This window comes from Antechinus flavipes, chromosome 5, assembly GCF_016432865.1.
Source record: "Antechinus flavipes isolate AdamAnt ecotype Samford, QLD, Australia chromosome 5, AdamAnt_v2, whole genome shotgun sequence".
NCBI lineage: Eukaryota > Metazoa > Chordata > Mammalia > Dasyuromorphia > Dasyuridae > Antechinus > Antechinus flavipes.
In genome coordinates this window covers 143,981,774-144,001,775 of record NC_067402.1, presented here as the reverse complement: position 1 = coordinate 144,001,775, position 20,002 = coordinate 143,981,774, and the positions used below count along the sequence as shown (strand labels likewise).

The window sequence follows — 20,002 nt, the reverse complement described above, 5'->3', positions numbered from 1 at the left end:
ACAAATAAAAGGATGGTATAAACATAGGTAGAGAAAGAGAAAGTCCATAGAGTTAGAAGTAGAGACTGGAAAGGAAGGAAGACATGGATAGCCTGGCATATTCCTTGAAAATGGAGGTTCTGGAAGGAACCAACTCATCAGAAGAAAGGACCAGGGGCAGAGAATCCTTCAGGGGAATTCTGGACCCTGAAGAGGCAGATAAGACCATAGGGGCCAACTAACCCAAACATTATAAGCATTCAAGCCTTTGGGGGTGCTAATAATAATGATAATAAATAATTATCAAGCACTTTCGAGTATACAAAACATTTTAAATATATTGTCTCATCCGATTCTCACAACTCTGTTTAGTATTATGGCTGTTATTATCCCCATGTTACAGGTGGAGGAATTGAGGCTCCGTGAATTGCCCATGTTCACCAGCAGCAGTATCCCCAAGCAGGTCTTCCTGAATCTGAGTGCAGCATGCTACCTACTGCTTCTCCCTGCCTCTGCCTGCCTAGTTATATCTCAGCTATCTTGGCATGACCCAGCCTGGATGGGGGAATCATCATTTCTTTCTGATCAGCTCATGCAGCCCACCATGACAGGGGTGAGGATCCTAAAAAAGGGCACCTGGGAGGACGGGGTCCCTTACCTGCCGAGCGATGGAGCTGTTAGCAGGATCTGGCACCGGCGAGATAAGGCTGGATGGGCTCTTTTTGTGAACGCTATTCATACCAGGCAATTTAGTGATTTTACAGGCTTTGTTACTAGAACTAGAGTTCTTACGCTTTTTCCCTTCTGATTTGTCAAAAGAAAGGGGCAGAGAAGACACTGCATTGTGAGCGGCCAGGGACAGATCCCCTGCATGGTGGACCAAGGAGGGCACTGACAGGTTACAGGAGTCAATACTGCTGACTACTGTGCTCATATGTTTTACGGAGTCTGTGGAGCTACTTGACAGTGAAGTTCGTCCTGAGGGCTCCATTTTGGCACTGAGTGGACTTGTTCCATTGTTTGTATTGTGCACAGACAGACTGTTATAGGAAGATGTCGCCTGATAGGAGTTCAATGTTGAACTTGGGTTCAAGACACAGTTCTTTTTGTGGGGCCCTGAAAATGAAGACGAGGGAGATGTCTGCAAGGTTAGTGAGGAGGAAGAGGAAGAAGACTGTGGCTTCCGCTTTTTGTTACTCGAAGACTCATCACTACGGGCAGACAGGTCTTTGACCTTTGAGGATTTGCTGGTTTTTGTTTTGGATGGCTTGTGGGATGGGGAAGGGATGACAGCTGGCACTGGGGACATAGCAGATGGAGCCTTAAAAGTTGGGTCCAGGATGCTTAGCGTTGCAGCCACATGGGGGAAAGCTGTGGTGTGGGACACGATGGAACTCGTGTCCGATGTTGTCACAAAGGCTGCGTTTGAGAGCATGGCTGATGTCATTATGTAAGAAGAAGTGATTCTTGAGCTGATGGGTGCTGAAGGAAGGTACACGGCACTAGGGTTGCTGAAAGGCTGTAAAACAGATGCTGGAACAGGGGTGGTGATATGTGTTGCTGGCGAGGGCATGGGACTATCTGCTGCAGGAGGAATCTTCCTAAATATGAAAGAAAAATGAGAGAACAAAGCAAGCATCAGCATTGGCAATGTCCTTCTGAAACCCGGATGAGGTCTGAGCAGCTCAATTTGGGAAAGAGAATCTCTCGAGTACCAAACCATGGAAAACAAAAACCTTCGGAGTGCCATGTTCTTAATTGCTCTGACATACTATTCCTTTTCACCTTACCCTAGTACTATATTGGAAATTCCAATAGTAGGCTCAAAAAGAATTTTTTAAATCATAAGATTATGTATTTAGAGGAGGAAAGAACCTTAAGTAAAGGTCATCTTGACCATCCTCCCTATTTTACAGATGAGAAAACTGAGATATTAAGTGGCAGAGCAACAATTTTCATCCAGGTCCTCTCACAATCCTCTGGCTATGTCTTCAGATTCTAATCTCTTCTGTGTGTGGGGTGTGTGTGTGTGTGTGAGTGTTGGAGTGCTTTAATTTTAGATAGATCCACATGTAAAAGGCAAAAATGCAATCCGGAATACAACGAGGGTGCTATGTACTGATATTTTCTCTAAAAATTTCATCTTTATTTCTTTTTAATGGGAAATGTTCACTTGTGACTGCGGAAGGCAGGACTAGTTCTGCCTCGAGGCATTGGCTTGAAGTGGGAAGTATGAGGCTACAGCCTTGGCTGGCACCTTCCTGTTTCATGCTGCTTTCCCAAAACTCTCCCTTAGCCACCTGCTACACAGTCACTGTTCCCTGAAGCCTAGTCAACTTTCCCTAGAGTGGCACTTGGTCAAATTTGCCTCTTTATGATCCAAAGTCATTGGGTTCCCCTCTTTCTCTACCCTACCCTTTACTGGGTCTAGATAATAAAATGACTGCATACATAAATCTAAAAATAAAAAATTTAGCATCCATAATGTTCTCCATTTGGGGGAGTCCAGTTTGTAATTATTTTTCCAGGTGAATTCAGGGGCACAAGTTTCTGTTAATCTGACCTTGAAGACTGCCATTTGGGGCAGGTGCAGAGATGTTAGGAATTATTCCCTTTAGGTGGTCAATGAAAGAACAGATTTCCAGACTACTTCTATCACTGCCTCCAACTCCACTGCTCCTTCCTTCCCCTCTCAACAATAACTACTCTTAAGGACTTAGATTGGAATCCAAGATACTTCTTTCTGTGCCTATGGAAGGAAAGATGATGTTGTGACAACCCCCCTACCCCCCAGTCTAGTGTATGCTCAGAGAACGGTAACTCTATCAATGATCAGGAATTCTTTGTCACAAAAGCAACAACAGCAGCTGACAGTTATATCACACTTTTAAGGTTTGTTCTATGCCTTAAGTATTATGTTGTTTGAGCCTCATAACAAGTCTGTAAGGCAGGTGCTATCAGATTACCAAAATAATCATTTTATAGGTTAAGGGAGGCTGATTTGCCCCCAGTCTAAGACAGGATCTGAACACAGATTTTCCTGACTCTAGGCTCAGCACTATATCCACAGTTTTTAATGACAGCAATTTTCAATGGGAGTAAATGCTCAGGCACATACCAGAAGTGGATAGCCATATTGACATGAGTATTGGGAACGACCAGTTTTCTGCCTCCTTGTCTTGCTTGTTATCAAGGCAATGGCTGAGACCATATTATTCACCCTGTCTTAAACATGCAGACTCTTGTCAGGACCAAGGCCTGCATTCTGCTGGCCTTCACTTCTGAGGGTTTCTGCCTTTGTCCTCTGAGTCACCCTTCACAATGTTGTTTTTTCAAACCAGTTTCAGAGAAGAAGTGTTCCTTCCTTGCCTGCACAGTTGGGCAGCTAAAACACAATTTTTGTCCTTCCCCTCAACTTTCTATCATTCCACCATAGCATGAACATAGCGGAGCCAAGATGGGGTATGGCATTATACAGGTGAGAAGCAGTGAAAGAATGCAGGAAACAGGAGAAAGTTCTTGACTTGAAGTGCCCACCTTAAATCAGAAGCCAGCTTTCCCAATCTTCTATATGTACTTATTTCTGAGAACCAAAAGGCAGTGATTTCTGAGCTGCTAAATTCATTTCCACTTCAGCTCTCAGTAACTTCCATGTGACATGGAACTGATATATTTCAATAAGGTATGAAAAAATATACAGTTCTTCTGTCAATAGGCATGGAAAATAAGAGGTTGACCTTGTTACATTTGTGATGATAATACTGTCAGAATTGCCTAAAATAGTATTAAAAATTAGTCACGGTCCTTCCTTTTTTCCTAATATATTCAATGCCCTCACCAGTTGTTATTCTGCCAGCTTTTGAGTCCAGTGGATGTGGATAAAGGCACCTGGAGGGCAAAGGGATGTCTCACTTTTCAAAATTAGCTTTAATGTTGCTCAATGATGGGAGAAACCACACACACACACACACACACACACACACACACACACACACACAGAGTTGGAGAATAAAAGAATGCTTGGGTTGTAGAGACCTTGTGGGGGGGGGGTAGTGTGGGGAATACTGAGTTTCATTTGAGTGAACACCAGAAACTCAGATATAGGTCAACTCTTTTTTCATAATAGATGAAGCAAGGATCTGTAAATATTGAAGACTCCTTCTGATCCCCAGAGAACAAAGAAGGGCAGACACTTCATGAAGGCAAACAATACCTGGTATTCAAATAATTATAGACAAGACCTTGTAGGTGAAACTAACTGGAGGTATCCTTAGTGGACACAGACACTATCTCTTCAGATCCAAGGGGCAGTGCCTTAAATAAGGAAAAGTCTTTTGCTTCCTTTCCTTCCTTACAAATATATTAACATTCAATCTATAGTTCACTACATCTGATACACACTGTTTAGTTCAGCTGGCACCTCATGGGAAATAAGATTTTATTTTTATTTTATTTTTTTAAGAGAGTAACAATATAAAAAGGAACCCAGAGTTCCTTTTAGATTGGGCTTGGAGAAAAGAAAAATGCTACTGAATGAAGATTTACCTTCCTAATATTTTGGTTTGGCTTATATGGATTAAGTTCACTTAGCAAAAACTTAAGTATCATTTTCATCAGAATTATAGACCATTTGGGCATAAAGACAGAAGGTCTGTGGTACTGACATACCCACAAACAGAATTACAATAGTTAAAAGAAATGTGAGAATCGCAACTTGAGAGACATATGTACTCCTAACCTTCATATGGACTACTTGTGTCTCACCTGTAATAGGGTCAACTAATCTCCCATTGATCTGAAGAGCCACAGTAGGGCACATTGTACCTTGACCCCCAACATGATGATGCCATTTTGTTCCTCTGAGAATAAAGAACCACTACCAGTGTCCCTATGCAGCTCATGTCCTAGGACAGAACGCCTTGGGACTACCTCTGCTGTTAGAGAGAGAAGGTGGCTGTCTGTGCAGTATCATGGGAGGGAGGTACTGGGCAAGACCTTACTGCCTACCAGTCAACCAGGATAGCTTTCTTCCTCTGGGCTTTTATGTATTGGGTTTTTTCCCCCCTTTTCAAGAGCTCCTTATTAAAATGCAGATAACCTTGGGAAATATTAAACCTCAGATGCCAACACCTTAACTCTCACTATCCATTATCTGACAGCCATTTCCAAAATAAGACTGCAAAAGATAGGAACTGGGGGATTAGAAAGGATGAGACACCAAGATAGTGGGAAGAGCTAAAGGGAGGTTGGAAAAGCAAGAGTCCTATTTCACCTCAAACCCATTTTGCTGAGGACCTACTTTACAGAGATTAGTGATATATGTATGTATGTATGTATGTATGTAAATGTATATATGAATGTGTGTATCTGTGTGTGTGTATAGCCTAGGGACTAAACCTGTGGCTTCCCAGGGAACTCCTTCACCAATGTGATTTGATACATTCTCTGAAATCCCTAGTCTTAGAAAGTTGCCTAGGATGCTGACAGATGATATGATGTGCCCAAGAGACACAGAGCCAGTAAATGTCAAAGGCAAGACTTGAAGCTTTCTTTTTGGTTCTGAGGCTGGCTTTCTATCCCCTCTGTCACAATGCTGCTTATTCAGACATAAAGGAAAATGTAGCATTATGCTGCATAGGAGATTTTCACTTACTTCCACATTTGTGAATTCAAGTGTTTTTCTACCATAGAGTTTAGCGCGAATCGAAAGCGATCCCATCTCCGATCAAACACGTAGTACCCTCGTCCCATGAGGCGACTCCCAAATGAACAAAACTGAAACAAAACATTTTAATTTTAATTACAGGTTAATAAGCTAATATAAACTGTAGAGAGAAAGCAACATTTGCATAAATACACTCTTGGGCACAATATCACTTGAAATAAAAAAGCAAATAATACTAAAAGCAAAAAAATCTCCATTTTGCTTCACTGTGAGAGCCAGAGTTTCTGCAGAAGCCTAGATCCAAATTTAGAGCATCAGGTCACACTAGAACTGTCTGCATAACTAATGGCTAAATTCACCAGAACCTGACCTGGAAAAGTACAGAGAAATAGGTGGGTGTAGTAGGTAATGAAGTCCAGTTGACCCATAGTCAGTTGAATGTTTCGTTTTTTGTTTTTGTTTTTAAACTGGGGGTGGTGGGGTTGTGGCTGAGGTAATTGGAGTTAAGTGACTTGTCCAGAATCATACAGCTAGGAAGTGTTAAATGTCTGAGGTCACATTTGAACTCAGGTCCTCCTGACTCCAGCCAGGGCTGGTGCTGAATTTTTCTTAAATATAGTTTTGTAATTTTATAACCTTAGCAGATACAAATGCAAATCCTGACCTTGGACCAAAAGGGCCCTACTGAGCGGCAATTAGAGGAAAAGTTGTAAGTGGCAGCTTGGTTCAGTGGGAAGAATATTAAATTTGGAGAGAAAAAATTTAGGTTTGAATTTTGGTTTTGTACCTTACTAGTTGTGTGGCCTGAAGTAAGTTAAAGAGCTTCTTTGGGGCTTAGTTTCTTCATCTGTGAAAATAAGGTGTCGGATTGTACCTTAGAGACTCTTTTGTTTGGAAACCTCTACTTCGAAGACCTCAATTAATTTTATTTACTCATCCAGTCTTCTAATCAAAATATTGGCATATAAAAAGACCCTAGATTTAAAGCTAAAGGGATCCTTGGAGGTAATCATACACAATCTCCTCATTTTGAGGACTGATGCCTGGAAAAGGTTAAGTGATTTGCCTTATATATCACAGTTAAGAAATGGTGGAGGAGGGACAGCTAGGTGGCGCAGTGGATAGGGCACCAGCTTTGAAGTCAGGAAGACCTGCATTCAAATCTGACCTCAGACACTTAACACTTCCTAGCTATGTGATCTTAAGCAAGTCACTTAACTCCAAATGCCTAAAAAAAAAAAAAAAAAAGTGGAGAAACGATTTGAACTCAGGTCTTCTTGACTCCAATTTCAACACTCTATTATGTGTCTGTATCAGAGATTCTCAAAACTGGGTACAGGAATTAAAAAAAAAATTCTGGTAACTATTTCAACATATCTGGTTTTCTATGTAATCCTCCTCTACTTTATTGTATGCATTTAATAACATTATTCTGAAAAAAAGTCCATGGGTTTCACATGACTGTCCTAGGGGTCCATGATATATAAAATGTGTTAAAAATCTCTGCTCTAAGGTGAATTTTAGAAAAGCCTGGAAAGACTTACACGGACAGAGGTTGAGTGAAGTGTGCAGAACCCAGAAAACTGTGGACACAGTAATAGCAAGATTGTGTGATTATCAACTATGACAGACTTAGCTTTTCTCAGCAATACAGTAAATAGACTTGGAATGGAAAACACCATCCACAGCTAGAGAAAGAACTATAGAAACTGAATGCAGATCAAAGAATACTATTTTCTCCCTTTCCTCCCCTTTTTTGTGTTTTTTTCCCCTTTTATTATGATTTTCTTTCACAACCTAATACTGAAATGTGTTTAAAATAATTATCCATGTACAACCTATATCAGATTGCTTGCTGTCTTGAAAAGAGGGAAGGGAAAGGAAGGAAGGAAAAAAATCTGGAACTCTAAATCTTACAAAAATGAATGTTGAAAACTATCTTTACACATAATTGGAAAAAATAAAATACTATTAAGTAAAAAAAAGAATCCCTGCTCTATAGAGCATTTTAAAGTTTACAAAGGTCTTTATATATATATCTAATTTAATTCTCAAAATGATTACAAACCTCTAAGAGGTAGATATTGGGTGCATTTTATGACTGAAGAACCAGGCTCACTGACTTGCCCACTGTCCCACATTCATAAGTGGGATTTGATGGGCCCTACTGGGACTTTATCCTCTGTATTAAGCTGTCTTGTGCAAACTTTTCCCTTATGACTTCCCAGCAGGGCCATTTTAATCCAGCCAGGCCAGTCTTCTTACTGGTTCTTATTTCCCCCCTCTCAAAGCCAAACTTCAAATCCCACATTAAAAACATGTTCATTTGTCTCCATATCTTCCTATTTTGTCCTTTCCTCCCATATCTGTCTTCTCAGTTTAGACTGCTCTTTTCCCATCTTCTTGGCCAATCCTTAGCCTACATTCCCCCCAATGCCTGTGTATGATGTGCCTCTTCTATATTTTTTTGAGTGAATATCTTCAAAGTCTGCCTCCCATATCACCATGTTGCCTTGGAATTATGTATGTGTTTGATCTGTCTCATAACCCTACCTATGTTCTAAATTCATCACAGTTAAGAATTATGCTCTTTTCTTCCTTTATATTCTTCATAATAGATCAATGTTTATACAGAGCAGAAGCTGCATAAATGCAGACTGAACTGAGCCAAATCTCATAATAACTGGAGAAAACTATTTTGTTATATTCTCATGTAAAAATCTTTTATGAACAGGATTAAAAAAACAAACTTCATAGATCAAAATAGGGGAAATTCATTTGAACAACAGTTTGTGAGTAAAGGATTGGAGTATTTTAGTACCATAAAAGCTTAGATTAGCCAACAACAGTGTCACCTGGCAGACAAAAAAAAAAACTTCATGATTTTAATTAGTCAAAAAACATGTTATGCTGTACTGATAGCTATGAATTTCCAGAATGAATGTAGTCACAGTATAGGAAGCCAGTATATCTGGAGAGCCTGGGTGATAGGGGAACATCCAAAATGACCATCTTTAGATATTTGGAGGGCTCTCATGTATAAAATACATTAGATTTCCTTTATAAGGTTGAATTTTTCTGGTTGAACTATGATTTTATCAGTGACTTTGACAAAGTAATCAATGCTGTGGCTATTAAATTTACAGCTTACTTGAAGTTGGAAGGGACAGCTCACACAATAGATAATTGAGTTGAGATCCAAAACAATCCTGACAGGTTAAAATGGTGGAGATTAACCATATTAAATGTAAAGGCCTACTCTTGGGTTCAAGTCATCAATTTTACAATTACATGATAACAGGTAAATTTAGTCATATGAGAAACACTGAAAGGAAGGAAACTGCAAACTTAACAAGTCAGTAGTGGAAGGCAGTATTCAGGATTAGAGCTGATGAACCCTTTCTAATTGTAATGCTCTGATCAGCACATCGGGGATACTGTGTTTACTTTTAGGTGCCATATTTTAGGAAGCACATTCATAAGCTGAAGAACATCCTATTTGGAAGGCAATATAAATGGAAAGAGGTCTTACCATGCTATATGAGATTTAGTTGAAGGAAATGAGGATATTTATCTTGAAGAAAAGACAAAGAGAACATGGTAACTGTGTTCTAGTACTTGAAGGACTATCATGTAGATGAGGGATTAGGCTTTTTAATTTTTTGCTTGTTCTAGATGCTCTGGGCAAAGTTACAACAAAGGCAGATTTTGGTTCATATAAAGAGAAACTTTTCTGACAATTCTGCTACCTAAAAGTGGAATGTAATCTCCGGGTAGGTGACGGGTTTGAGTAAATGTTGAATGACCACTTGCTGGAGATGTTGTAAAACAGGGCCATGAATAGATTTTAGGTTTGTCATAATACAGTGAATTTTTAATCTCTGAAAGACTTCACAAAGAGAATATGACCATTCATCAGAGATGTGGTAAAAAAAAAAAAAAAACTTGTTCTAGGGGACCTTTTGAACTCTCTTTGATGACTTGAGATGTTACCGCTTTTTGGGAAAAGAAATCCAAAAGTAGGAGTGCATAAAGGCATTATTATGTCCAAGGACCAATCTAGGGAGAAAACATCCATCAATGAGATTATTTTCAGAAAACCTTTTATGGCCAAATCTCTTTAATCTTTACATTCTTCCAGGCCCTGATACTCTCTCTTCCAAACTAATTTTTAATAAACTATTTAATATAGATTTATTAATTTTATATTTTTATATTCATACATACTTGTATCTTCTATTAGAATGTAAACTCATTGTAAGAAGGAAATGTTTCATTCTCTGTACTTCTATCTTTAGTATCTAGGGGAGTGACTAGCACATAGTAGGTACTTGTGCTTGTTGACTGGATTGATTAATTTGGAACATATGGCTGAAATATATGGATGAAGTTGCTTAATAAATACTATTTGATTATAATTAGGAATTTTAAGAGAGCCAACAAAAGGAGAAGAGAGACTGTGAAAAGGTAACATTTGGCTAAGTCAAAAGCTTAGGTAAGTTTGCAAATGACTCTATAACTCAAATTTAGCTTTTCTCCCTTCCTTTGGGACTTCCAGCAGCTCTTTGGCCTTCATCCCAGACATAGTACTGGCTTAGTTCTCATACTGGAAACTCTTCCTGGAAATCAAAACATCTTATGGAACAATTCTCAGGAGGAAGTGGGAAAACTTCCTTTTGTTATTCCTGGGTATTTTTTTGGGGGGGTGGCTTTAAAATTTTACTATGTCCCAAACCTGACACTATTCATGAAAAATTTCTACATTTGATTATGATGAATTTTGATAGAAGATCAAAATTTGTGAATGCTCTGAACCAGTGGAGTTAAATTCAAATAGAAACAGATCCTTGCTGTCCACATATTGATTTCAAAACCCCCAAAATTATCGACATTATTGTACTTGTGTGGGTTTTTTGTATTTGTGTTTTTATTTATTTGTTAAACATTTCCTGATTATATTTTAATCTGGTTCAGGCCCACTAGGAAGTTTCACAGGGATAGAGATACCTCTGTTCTCATGCTCTTGGTCTGCTGCTGACATTGCACAGGCCGAGTGGCCAAGTCTTGGGCTATTATATGAGTAGCAGAGTTCTTCACATGAATGAAATCACAGGTTACAGGGTTAAATATTTAGGTCTGCAAAGGACTTTAGAGGTTGCCTAGTCTAAAGCTTCTTAAACAGAGTTGTAACCCCATATGGGTTATTGAATAACTGAATGCGGGGGTTATGAAACTATGATTTTTTTTAAACAGTAAATATTTATATTTTCTATAAATTCCATATACCTATGTAGTTGGGGTTATGTAAAAATTTCTTAGACAAAAAGGGGTGGAAAAAGAAGTTGTGACCTAGGTCAATATTCTCACTGTAAAGAAGAAGAAACAATTTGGCCTAAACAACAAATAACAAGTCTTCCCTTGCTGCAATCCTGATCAGCTGACTCAATTCTGGAGTCCTTATCCTGGGTCAAATTACCATTCTTTCCAAGTACCATATAGACCACAGGATGGCTGGAAGGGGGCAGTGGCTGGCAGGGGTGGTGAAGTTACACCATCTATTCCAATCTCACCTACCAAGAGTAACTGACATTGCCTCTGTCAATCTTTTTCTAATATTCACATGTCAAAAATGAAAAAATCTCCACTTTTGTGTGTACCACCCCTTGAGGCAGCTAGCAAACTCGTTGGACCTGGAGTCAGGAAGATCTGAATCCAAATCTGGCTTCAGACACTTATTAGTTGTGTGATTCTGGCCAAGTCATTTAATCTGTTTGCCTTTATCTACTGGAGAAGGAAATGGCAGACCACTCCAGAATCTTTGACAGAAAACCCCATTGGTTTGCTATGGACTATGGGGTCAGGAAGAGTTGGACACAACTGAACTACTGAATAACAACCACCATCACCTCAGTTTTCATTGGCTTTCTTTATTTAAAAAATGTTGCTGAGCAATAAGATGAACCAAATCAGTTCCGATGGAACAGTCATGAACTGAACCATCTACGCCCAGCGAAAGAACTCTGGGAGATGACTAAGAACCATTACATTGAATTCCCAATCCCTATATTTTTGCCCGCCTGCATTTTTGATTTCCTTCACAGGCTAACTGTACAGTATTTCAGAGTCCGATTCTTTTTATACAGCAAAATAATGGTTTGGACATGTATACCTATTTTGTATTTAATTTATACTTTAATATATTTAACATGTATTGGTCATCCTGCCATTTAGGGGAGGGGGTGGGGAAAGGAGGGGAAAAATTGGAACAAAAGGTTTGGCAATTGTCAATGCTGTAAAATTATCCATGCATGTAACTTGTAAATAAAAAGCTATTATAAAAAAAAAATGTTGCTGAGGGTTCTAAGAGCTGCCTTTTATCACGCTGACATAATCCTTCCTCCCCCACTTCATAGACATCTACAGCTTCCTTGATTCTGGTGCCATATGGTCACACTTACTAATAACAATAAAATTTAGAAGCAACAGGGAAGAAAACTAACCAGAGCAGCCAGACTGGGGTACTGCTAAGACAGACAGTTCTCTGAGCAGATGGGTGAGAGCAGCCCTTGAAAGCCGATGCTCCGTTTTTAGATGGATGAGGCCATGAGTTCAGTGCACAAGTGCACTTACATAAATACCATTCCTCAAGTGTTACTGCTTCAAGGTGGACCACAAATACTCAGCAATTTAAAGGATCATAATCAGCTTGCAGCTCTTTTTCTCCCTTATGAGATTTTCAAGGGTGTTTTTATGGTAGCTATTCAACTTCAAGGGCTAGCACGCTCCCCAGACACAAAAACTCTTGTTGCCACTGGCTTCTCATTGAGTCTAGGGAGCTTTGGGATGATGGGAACTGAATACGCAGGAAGCACAGCAGAAAAAGGGGAGACAGACATGAAGAAACCTACCCCAAGAGGTCGAGGATGATGCGAAGAATAATGGCAATCTAACTTCTCTGTCTCTTCCGTCCCATCCATTTCCCCTTCGTCACTGGATAACCGACTGGCTAGATCTCCTCCAATTGAGGGTAGTGGCAGTTCTGATGCATATCCACTGTGATTTGAAGATGTGCTGCTATTTATGCTATTTGCAGATGATGGTCTAAGGAGCAAAGGAGGGATTAAACAATAACATTATTAAGGCCCCTGATTTTAGTCAATTTTACAAAGCTTGAATGATTGCATATTGTATGTGTTAAGATTGTTCTCTAAGTGATCACATTATAAATCTTTATAATACCTCAGAAAAAGAAGGTAATGCAATTATCATCATCCTCATTTTTTTGGTGGGGGTGTGTAGAAGGGTCAATTGGTTAATAGGGAATTCCTGGTGTAGAAACTTTTTTCTACTACACATTAGCAACTCCTAATGTGGTCTCTTAGACCCCTGCCCAGATCTAATACATCAGATTGCTTCTGACAATATGTACATGGAAAAACTGAATCTTGGAGAAGACAACTGATTGATCCAGGGAGATATTATGAATCAGTGATACAAATTCTAAATTTTCAGATACTTCAGTCTTAGGCTCTAGCTTATTGTCACTGGTTTTGGGGCAGAATGCATGAAAAAATACCATAGAAGATGCCAAAGAGAGATAGCATGGCATAATGGATAGAGTTGGCCTGGGAACCAGGAAAACCCATTTTTGTTAAGACATTGAGACTGTGTGACCCTGAACAAGTCACTTAACCTTCTCAGTGTTCTAGGTAGCTCTCTCAGAGATTTATAACCTTTTCTAAGTCATAGATTCATTTAGGAGTCTGATGAAGTGCACAGATCCTCTTCTCAGAATAATTAAAAATATATACGTAGTTGAAGGAAATGCTTAATTTTCAACAAAAGTTAGTGAAAATAAAGATGTATTTTTTTCTCGTTCAAGTTTATGGACCTCCTGAAATTTATCTATTAGTCCCTTAGGGTTCTAAGGACTCTAGGGTTAAAAACTTCTTCTCTTCTAAGACTAAGTTACAGAAAAAATGACAAACAGGAGCTCCACAGACCAATGAAATAAATCACTGGTGCAATCCTTACCTCCTAATAAATAAAATACTTTATACAACAAGAAATCAATTTTAAAGGAAATTTGTTTTCCAATTTCACACAATTATAATCAGAACCAATCAAAATGAATTATTAAATGAATCTATGGAGAACAAACTTATTGTTTTATCTATATCTTAGAGGATAAGGTCTGGACCAGTGATGTCAGTGGTCTTTGGAGCTCTAGTGAGGAAGTGGGAACAAGACTCAGTGGAAAAGCACATTGAAAGCAAAACAAATGAACAAGAAAAGACATCTTCTACTTCCCTCCCAGCATCCTCTCTGTGGCTAAATCCTTTCTTTATAGTACTGATATTATATTGGTATGAAAAAAAGCCCTCCTCTTAGATGATGCTATTGGCTCCTATCAGCCAAATGTCTTTTAAAGTACCAAGTCCCACATGACTTAACTGTTGCTTTCTTAATTAAGCATAAATGGCTCTGTATGGAAGATCTGCTCAGTGACATGCTTTAGCCAAAAAATTCATTAAAGCAAATAAAAGCCATTCCAATCTAGATTATGAACAAGCTTGTTTAAAAAAAAAACCCACTATCTCTTCCCTGTTGCACCCCAAAAAAGGCTATAGCAAGCGCTGCATAGCACTGGATTCTTCCAAAGCAGCAGCAAACTCATCTTAGGAAAAGGCTTTTTTTCCTCCTAAAGGAAGATTTATTCAATGAGTAACCATTTCCTTACCTCTTACTCTCTTTCACCAGGTGGCTAAAGGGGATAAGGAAAGACAGAAGGAGGCAGGAAGCTTTTGAGAGTGGAATTCTTACTATTGTTTTTTCCCTTTGGCTTCCATGCTTGTCCCTTCAAGTCACAGGAGAATGTTAATGCTGTTCATTTGTATCCTTTTCTTTTCCTTTTTATCCCAAATTCCTTTTTTTTTTTCTTTGAAATCTGACCTGGTTTTATGGGTGTGATTTTGAATCAGAGTTCTGAAGAGAAAGTTGTTTTAAAAGAAAAGCCCCTCAGGGTTTTTCTAGCTTACTACAAAAAATAACTTGGCTAATTATTAACCAGCATCACTTTTCCACAAGTAAGAAAATAGAGTTTCTATTACACGAGGAACAAAAAGGTCAAACATAAGGAAATAAATCATTCTGTTAGTTTTCTTGAAACCCCCCAATCACAAAACTTGTATTTAATTGTATGTGTTTGAAGGTAAACAGGATGGTCACTTGCAAAGCAAGGGGATGCTGTATGATTACAATGGAAGGAATACTGGCTATGCGGTCAGAGGATCTAGGTTCAACCCCCCCACTTTGAGACTTATCTGTGTGATCTTGGGCCTCATTTTCTTCATCTGTAAAATAGGAAAGGTTGGACTAGGCCCCTGAAGTCCATTCCAGCTGTATGTCTATAATTCTTTGAAGAAAAAATGTGATGTAGCCATCTCACGAAGCAAAAGTCCATAAGTGAACTGTGAACTTTTAAAGCCTTTTTATTTACTTAGTGCTATTTCTGCCTGGAGCTAATAGAGGCAGTAGGTAAATCCTCAATGTGCTCCTGCATATAAGTGGTCTATAAATGAGGAGAGAAAATCAGGCTTCATTTCTTTTTTCTTAAGTTCTTAGGCATATTCCTTCCAGGGTGAGACTTAGGAGTGGGTGATAAAGATTCTTGCTAGGTGCAGAATGCTCTTTAATCATCATCCTGCTAACTCTTCATCTAGAACAGAGACAAAGACAGGGTCCTGTAGCCCAAAGGGAGGAATTTCCAGTCACTTTATGTTTCAGGAAAGGCAGAGCTTGGGCCCTTGTGGCTTTATGGAGCCACAAATTTCTGAGCATTGACCATAATTAATTCCAGGACGAGTGGAGATTAGGGTGGCCTGGTTTAGTCGTCCTGGGATAGCGTCTGCTTTTAATCCTAGAGAGGGGACAGCTCATGTGTGAAGTACATTCTCCGATGAGATTAACATTAGAAATGGAAGTTCTATGGGTAGAACTACTTGATTGTCTACCTCTAATAGTTGGAATTGGCCAGGGGTCAAGTCTTGGGTGGGTACTATGTATGAGTCAGGAGACAGTGGTAGAGAGCCAGATTTTGGCAAAGTTGGTGAAGAAGCTATACACTTTAGTTTCCATTTAACTCCCCACCCCCTTAAGACTTTGTCCAGGGGCAGTTTGGGGTGCAGTGGCTAGAGCACCAGCCCTGAAGTCAGGAGGACCTGAGTTCAAATCTGGCCTTAGACACTTAACATGTCCTGCTGTGTGACCCTGGGCAAGTCACTTAACCCAACTGTCTCAAGGGGAAAAAAAAGACTAGCTTGGTACAGGGAAACCTGCAGAAAAGTAGCTTACCCAGCCTTTTTTCTGAGGACTTTGACAGAAATTTGGGGACAACATAACCAAAATATGGACAAAGGGAGGGAAAGGGGATATGATGAAGCTGTTGATAGAATAATAGATTTAGAGTGGGGAGGGATGGGAAGATCCTCCAACCCAACCTCCTCCCTGTACAGATGAAGAGGTCCAGAGAGGCTGAGATCTGCACAGGGTTGTAGAGATAATTCAGCTGCAGAGAGCATCAGAGAGCAAGAGAAAGAAGATCTAGATTCAAATTCTCTCACAGGTCCTCAATAATTTTGTTAAGAGCCACATTTCTTTTTTTAAGACATTTGAAATCAGTAAGGGCAAAGTGAGTGTATATATGTAACATGGTAATAATGATAGCTAGCATTTATAACATGGCTAATAAGTACAGGGTACTGTACCAACTGCTTTATAAAGATAACTTCATTTGATCCTTACAACAACCTGTAGAGGTGGATATTCCTGACTCCAGGCCCAAGGTTCTATCTATTTATCATTCTGATGTATAAATATCATCATTGTTCCCTTTCATACTTGTATCATACTTCCACATTCATAATTTATTGGATACAACAATTGTTTGAAGTAGGAAGAGCAGAGATTATTTCAAATTAAAAGACCAGAAAACACAGAGACAAATGCCTTGATTGAGAAAACAAAGCTAGTAAGCAAGAGAGCTGGCTCTTTATAGCAGTACTGATTTAGAGGAATCCCCAATACCTGGTGAGAAAGGCTCACCAGCCCACGAGTTAGAGATCAGCCTATGTAGAAGGCTGGTCCACATGTTCAGCAGGTAGAATTGGCATCTTGCTGTCAAATTGAGTTTAATAGTTCTTAAAGAGGTACTTTTAAAGACTACTTGTAGTAACACTGGGATCTAGTGGGCCCTGCCTCACTAAACACAAATTACTCTTGTCAGGTTGATTTTTACCATCTCCCTTTACACAAGCCTTATGCCATGGAGTTTCTGCCTTGAGCCTTTCAGTACCAAGGACAGTGAGGTACAACTTTGGGATATGGAAAAGATTATGATCTTCAAAGATTTCTTATATGAATATTCTGAAACTGTTTTCCAGAAATTCCAGAAATTAAAATTCTCTTAATGAATGTGTTTGTGTATGGAATACAATTAAGATTAGATTGTAGATGAAGTCAAGGAAAACCAACAATTATTTTATAGATACCATAGAATTAATGAAGAGAGGAAAAAATAAAAACAAAACTAGTTAGCTATAGAAAAGGAATACCGATTATTTATATTTATCAGAATTACTTACTATTTATATAAGATATGCCATAACTACTATGCCAACCAATAATAAGTGTTAGATCACTTGTAAGTTTTACTTGATTATACCATCAAATTCTCTTTATGTATGCTGAGTCTTCTTGTTTTATGTAGCATGGAACTCTGGTCACAACTTTGAACATTTTATAGGAAGCTTTGCTTCCCATGAGCTTGACAATAAGTTGGGTCAGTGTTTTTCTTGTCTATGTTAACTTTGAGAACGGCTCATTTAAAATGAGACTGCTAACTTTGGAACTGTGCTAATTATCTCTGCATTTCCAATGATCTGCCCTTATCCTGTCCCCTCCAATCATTTCTGCCATATTTGCTTACTCCCCTAGTCACTGGATTAAGAAAACAAGAACATATGCAGTTTCCTCAAAAACACAAATTTACAATGAAAATACAATGAAAGATGAAGAAAAAAGGAATTGCACAGGCCTAGATACAGACATCCACATTCCACATACATATGAGCACACATGCTCATAACGAGCCTAAGGACTGAGCACAAGCACAAGCTTTTCTTCTTGGGAGAGTGTTATAGACACAGACATATAAACAGACAAAATGGAGTGTGGAAGAAGGGAGAGAGAAGACTAGTACCCAACCTGAAGGTGTGAAAGTTTCCTCATTGTGGAAGAGGGATAAGAAGACCAGACCACTTTTAGGTTTTTGGTAAAAAGCATAATAAAATGATTGCAAAGCAGGAGACACTTAGAAAGTACAATGCAAATGGACAGCTAATCTATTGCTACTGCTACTGCTGTTGCTAATTCCAATAATGACAATATGGGCCTATCTGAAGCTGGTATCACTGTGGACTCCACTATTGTCCAGAACCTTAGGCCAATATCACATTTTCCCATTCAGACAGAAGGACTCAACTCAACCTGTCGCACTGGACCAACTACAAGCTCCAAAATAAGACAAGTGATATAGAGAAATTGCTGATTATCTAACAATTGTTGAAAAATGCTTTTCTTACAATTTTTTCCTTCTTTAAAAGCAACAACAACAACAACCAACAAAACACAACCTTCTCTCTACCTTTCAATGATCTCACTTAATACTCACTTGCTTCCCATACCCAGGCCCCCATAAGCATAGCATGCTAGCTAGTGACTTTTATAACTAGAAATCACTTTGATACTCAAAACAGCACTTGATTTCTCAAAGCAAAAAAAATTGTAGATCTTTAACTGCTCAAAAATCTGAATGAGCTTTAATGCCATATATCATGTTCTCTTATTTTTGTCCAAGATGGCAAAATGGTTCCCAACCAAAGTGAATTAATTGCTCCCAAGAGCAAGGTTTTGAAAGAGGAAAATTAGTCCTCTATATAGAAAGAACTGAGAGGAGGATATTTTCTTCTCTCATAGTTTTCATTCCAGCCTACTTCTTGGAAAGTCCCAAAGACTTCAAAAAAAGCTTGATTAATTGATGCTAATTTGAAATGGCCCAGGCTATATTCTGATTGGTCTAAAGCAGCAGTATCAAACTCAAATAGAAAGAGAACTTTGTGGGATGCATATTGATTTAGAAAACCACAAATTAACATCATCTATGTTGTATTCTTTTTTGTTCAATATTTCCCTATTACATTTTAACCTGATTTACTGGGGAGTTTTGCTGGCTGTTCTGACAATACATGTGCTTAGTGTCTGTTTTATTCTCTCTTCTGCCATCTATAACAAAGATGACAACCAGCAGATGACTAGATAAATAACTAGTGATTTTCATCTGGTAAAATCCGTAATGGATTGCATTTTGCTACACTGAAATACATACAATGTGATATGAAGTTTTGTGCCATCAGAAACACTATCAAGGAATCATACCATAACAAAGACATTTCCGAGGTGGAGGCTTACCTAGGAAGTACAGAATTAGGTGGTCTGCATTTTGCAGGAGATGCTACTTTCAGTTCTGGCCCAGAGTTCACCGAAGATCCCAAAAGAGAGTCTTGTGCTGGTATAGGCTGGTTCTGATGTGTTTCCCTTGTTGATGATGGGAGATGCTCTTTGTCTTTAGAAACTTCTTTTTCCCTGGACCGAGCTTTGTGTTCAGCCAGAAGGATGTCAAATTGCTTTTTCCGTCCAGGGACTGCCCTCCGATGATTAAGTGAATGTGTCTAAAAGAAAAGGAGGATCAAAAGAGCAGCTTTTTTGGTCAGCATGTACACCTGCTTCCCCACTCCCTCTATTTCTGAAATTGCAATTCAAAGAAATTAAAAGATGCTGAAAAGTCAACTTTCAGGCAACGGCTTTCTGCGGCTATAAAGATGCAACCAGTACGCCAAGTGCTAGGTTAAACTGTGCCCAATATGTATATCACTGGGAAGCGGAAGCTTTATCTAAAAATGGCATAAAATGACAACTTTCATATAATGGACACCATCCAATCAACTTTGCTGAAAAAAGCAACATGAGGGAGCTAGATTTACACCATAAATCATGGCAAAGGCAGGCTGGCTTACTGTCCCAGTACAACAGAACCCCAGTACAGAGAAGGGGAAGAGCTCCTCTCTCCATTCAGGATGCTAATTGGGGCCTTTGGTTGCCCAATGACAATTGCTTTTGGTCAACTATTCCACCAGGTATTGCTGGATTTGAGGCAACGCATATCATCTTTACTAGAGTGTTTACCCTCAGCAGTGCGGCTTCTGCTGCATACATAAGAATGGAGCAGGGTTTAGAACAGTG

The 20,002-nt window shown here is 39.0% G+C and overlaps 1 protein-coding gene across 9 annotated transcripts in view; it reads right to left on the bottom strand.

Annotated features, from left to right (window-relative positions):
* Window positions 1–20,002, bottom strand: part of ATXN7L1 (ataxin 7 like 1) — a 243,642-nt gene that overhangs the window by 7,871 nt on the left and 215,769 nt on the right. For all 9 annotated transcript variants that reach the window (XM_052001360.1, XM_052001361.1, XM_052001362.1 and 6 more), the window contains 4 exons: window positions 19,172–19,431; window positions 12,553–12,745; window positions 5,633–5,754; window positions 638–1,580 (listed from right to left, as the gene is read on the bottom strand). In XM_052001360.1, coding sequence (XP_051857320.1) covers window positions 638–1,580; window positions 5,633–5,754; window positions 12,553–12,745; window positions 19,172–19,431 — 1,518 coding nt within the window. The remainder of the gene's footprint in view (window positions 1–637; window positions 1,581–5,632; window positions 5,755–12,552; window positions 12,746–19,171; window positions 19,432–20,002) is intronic.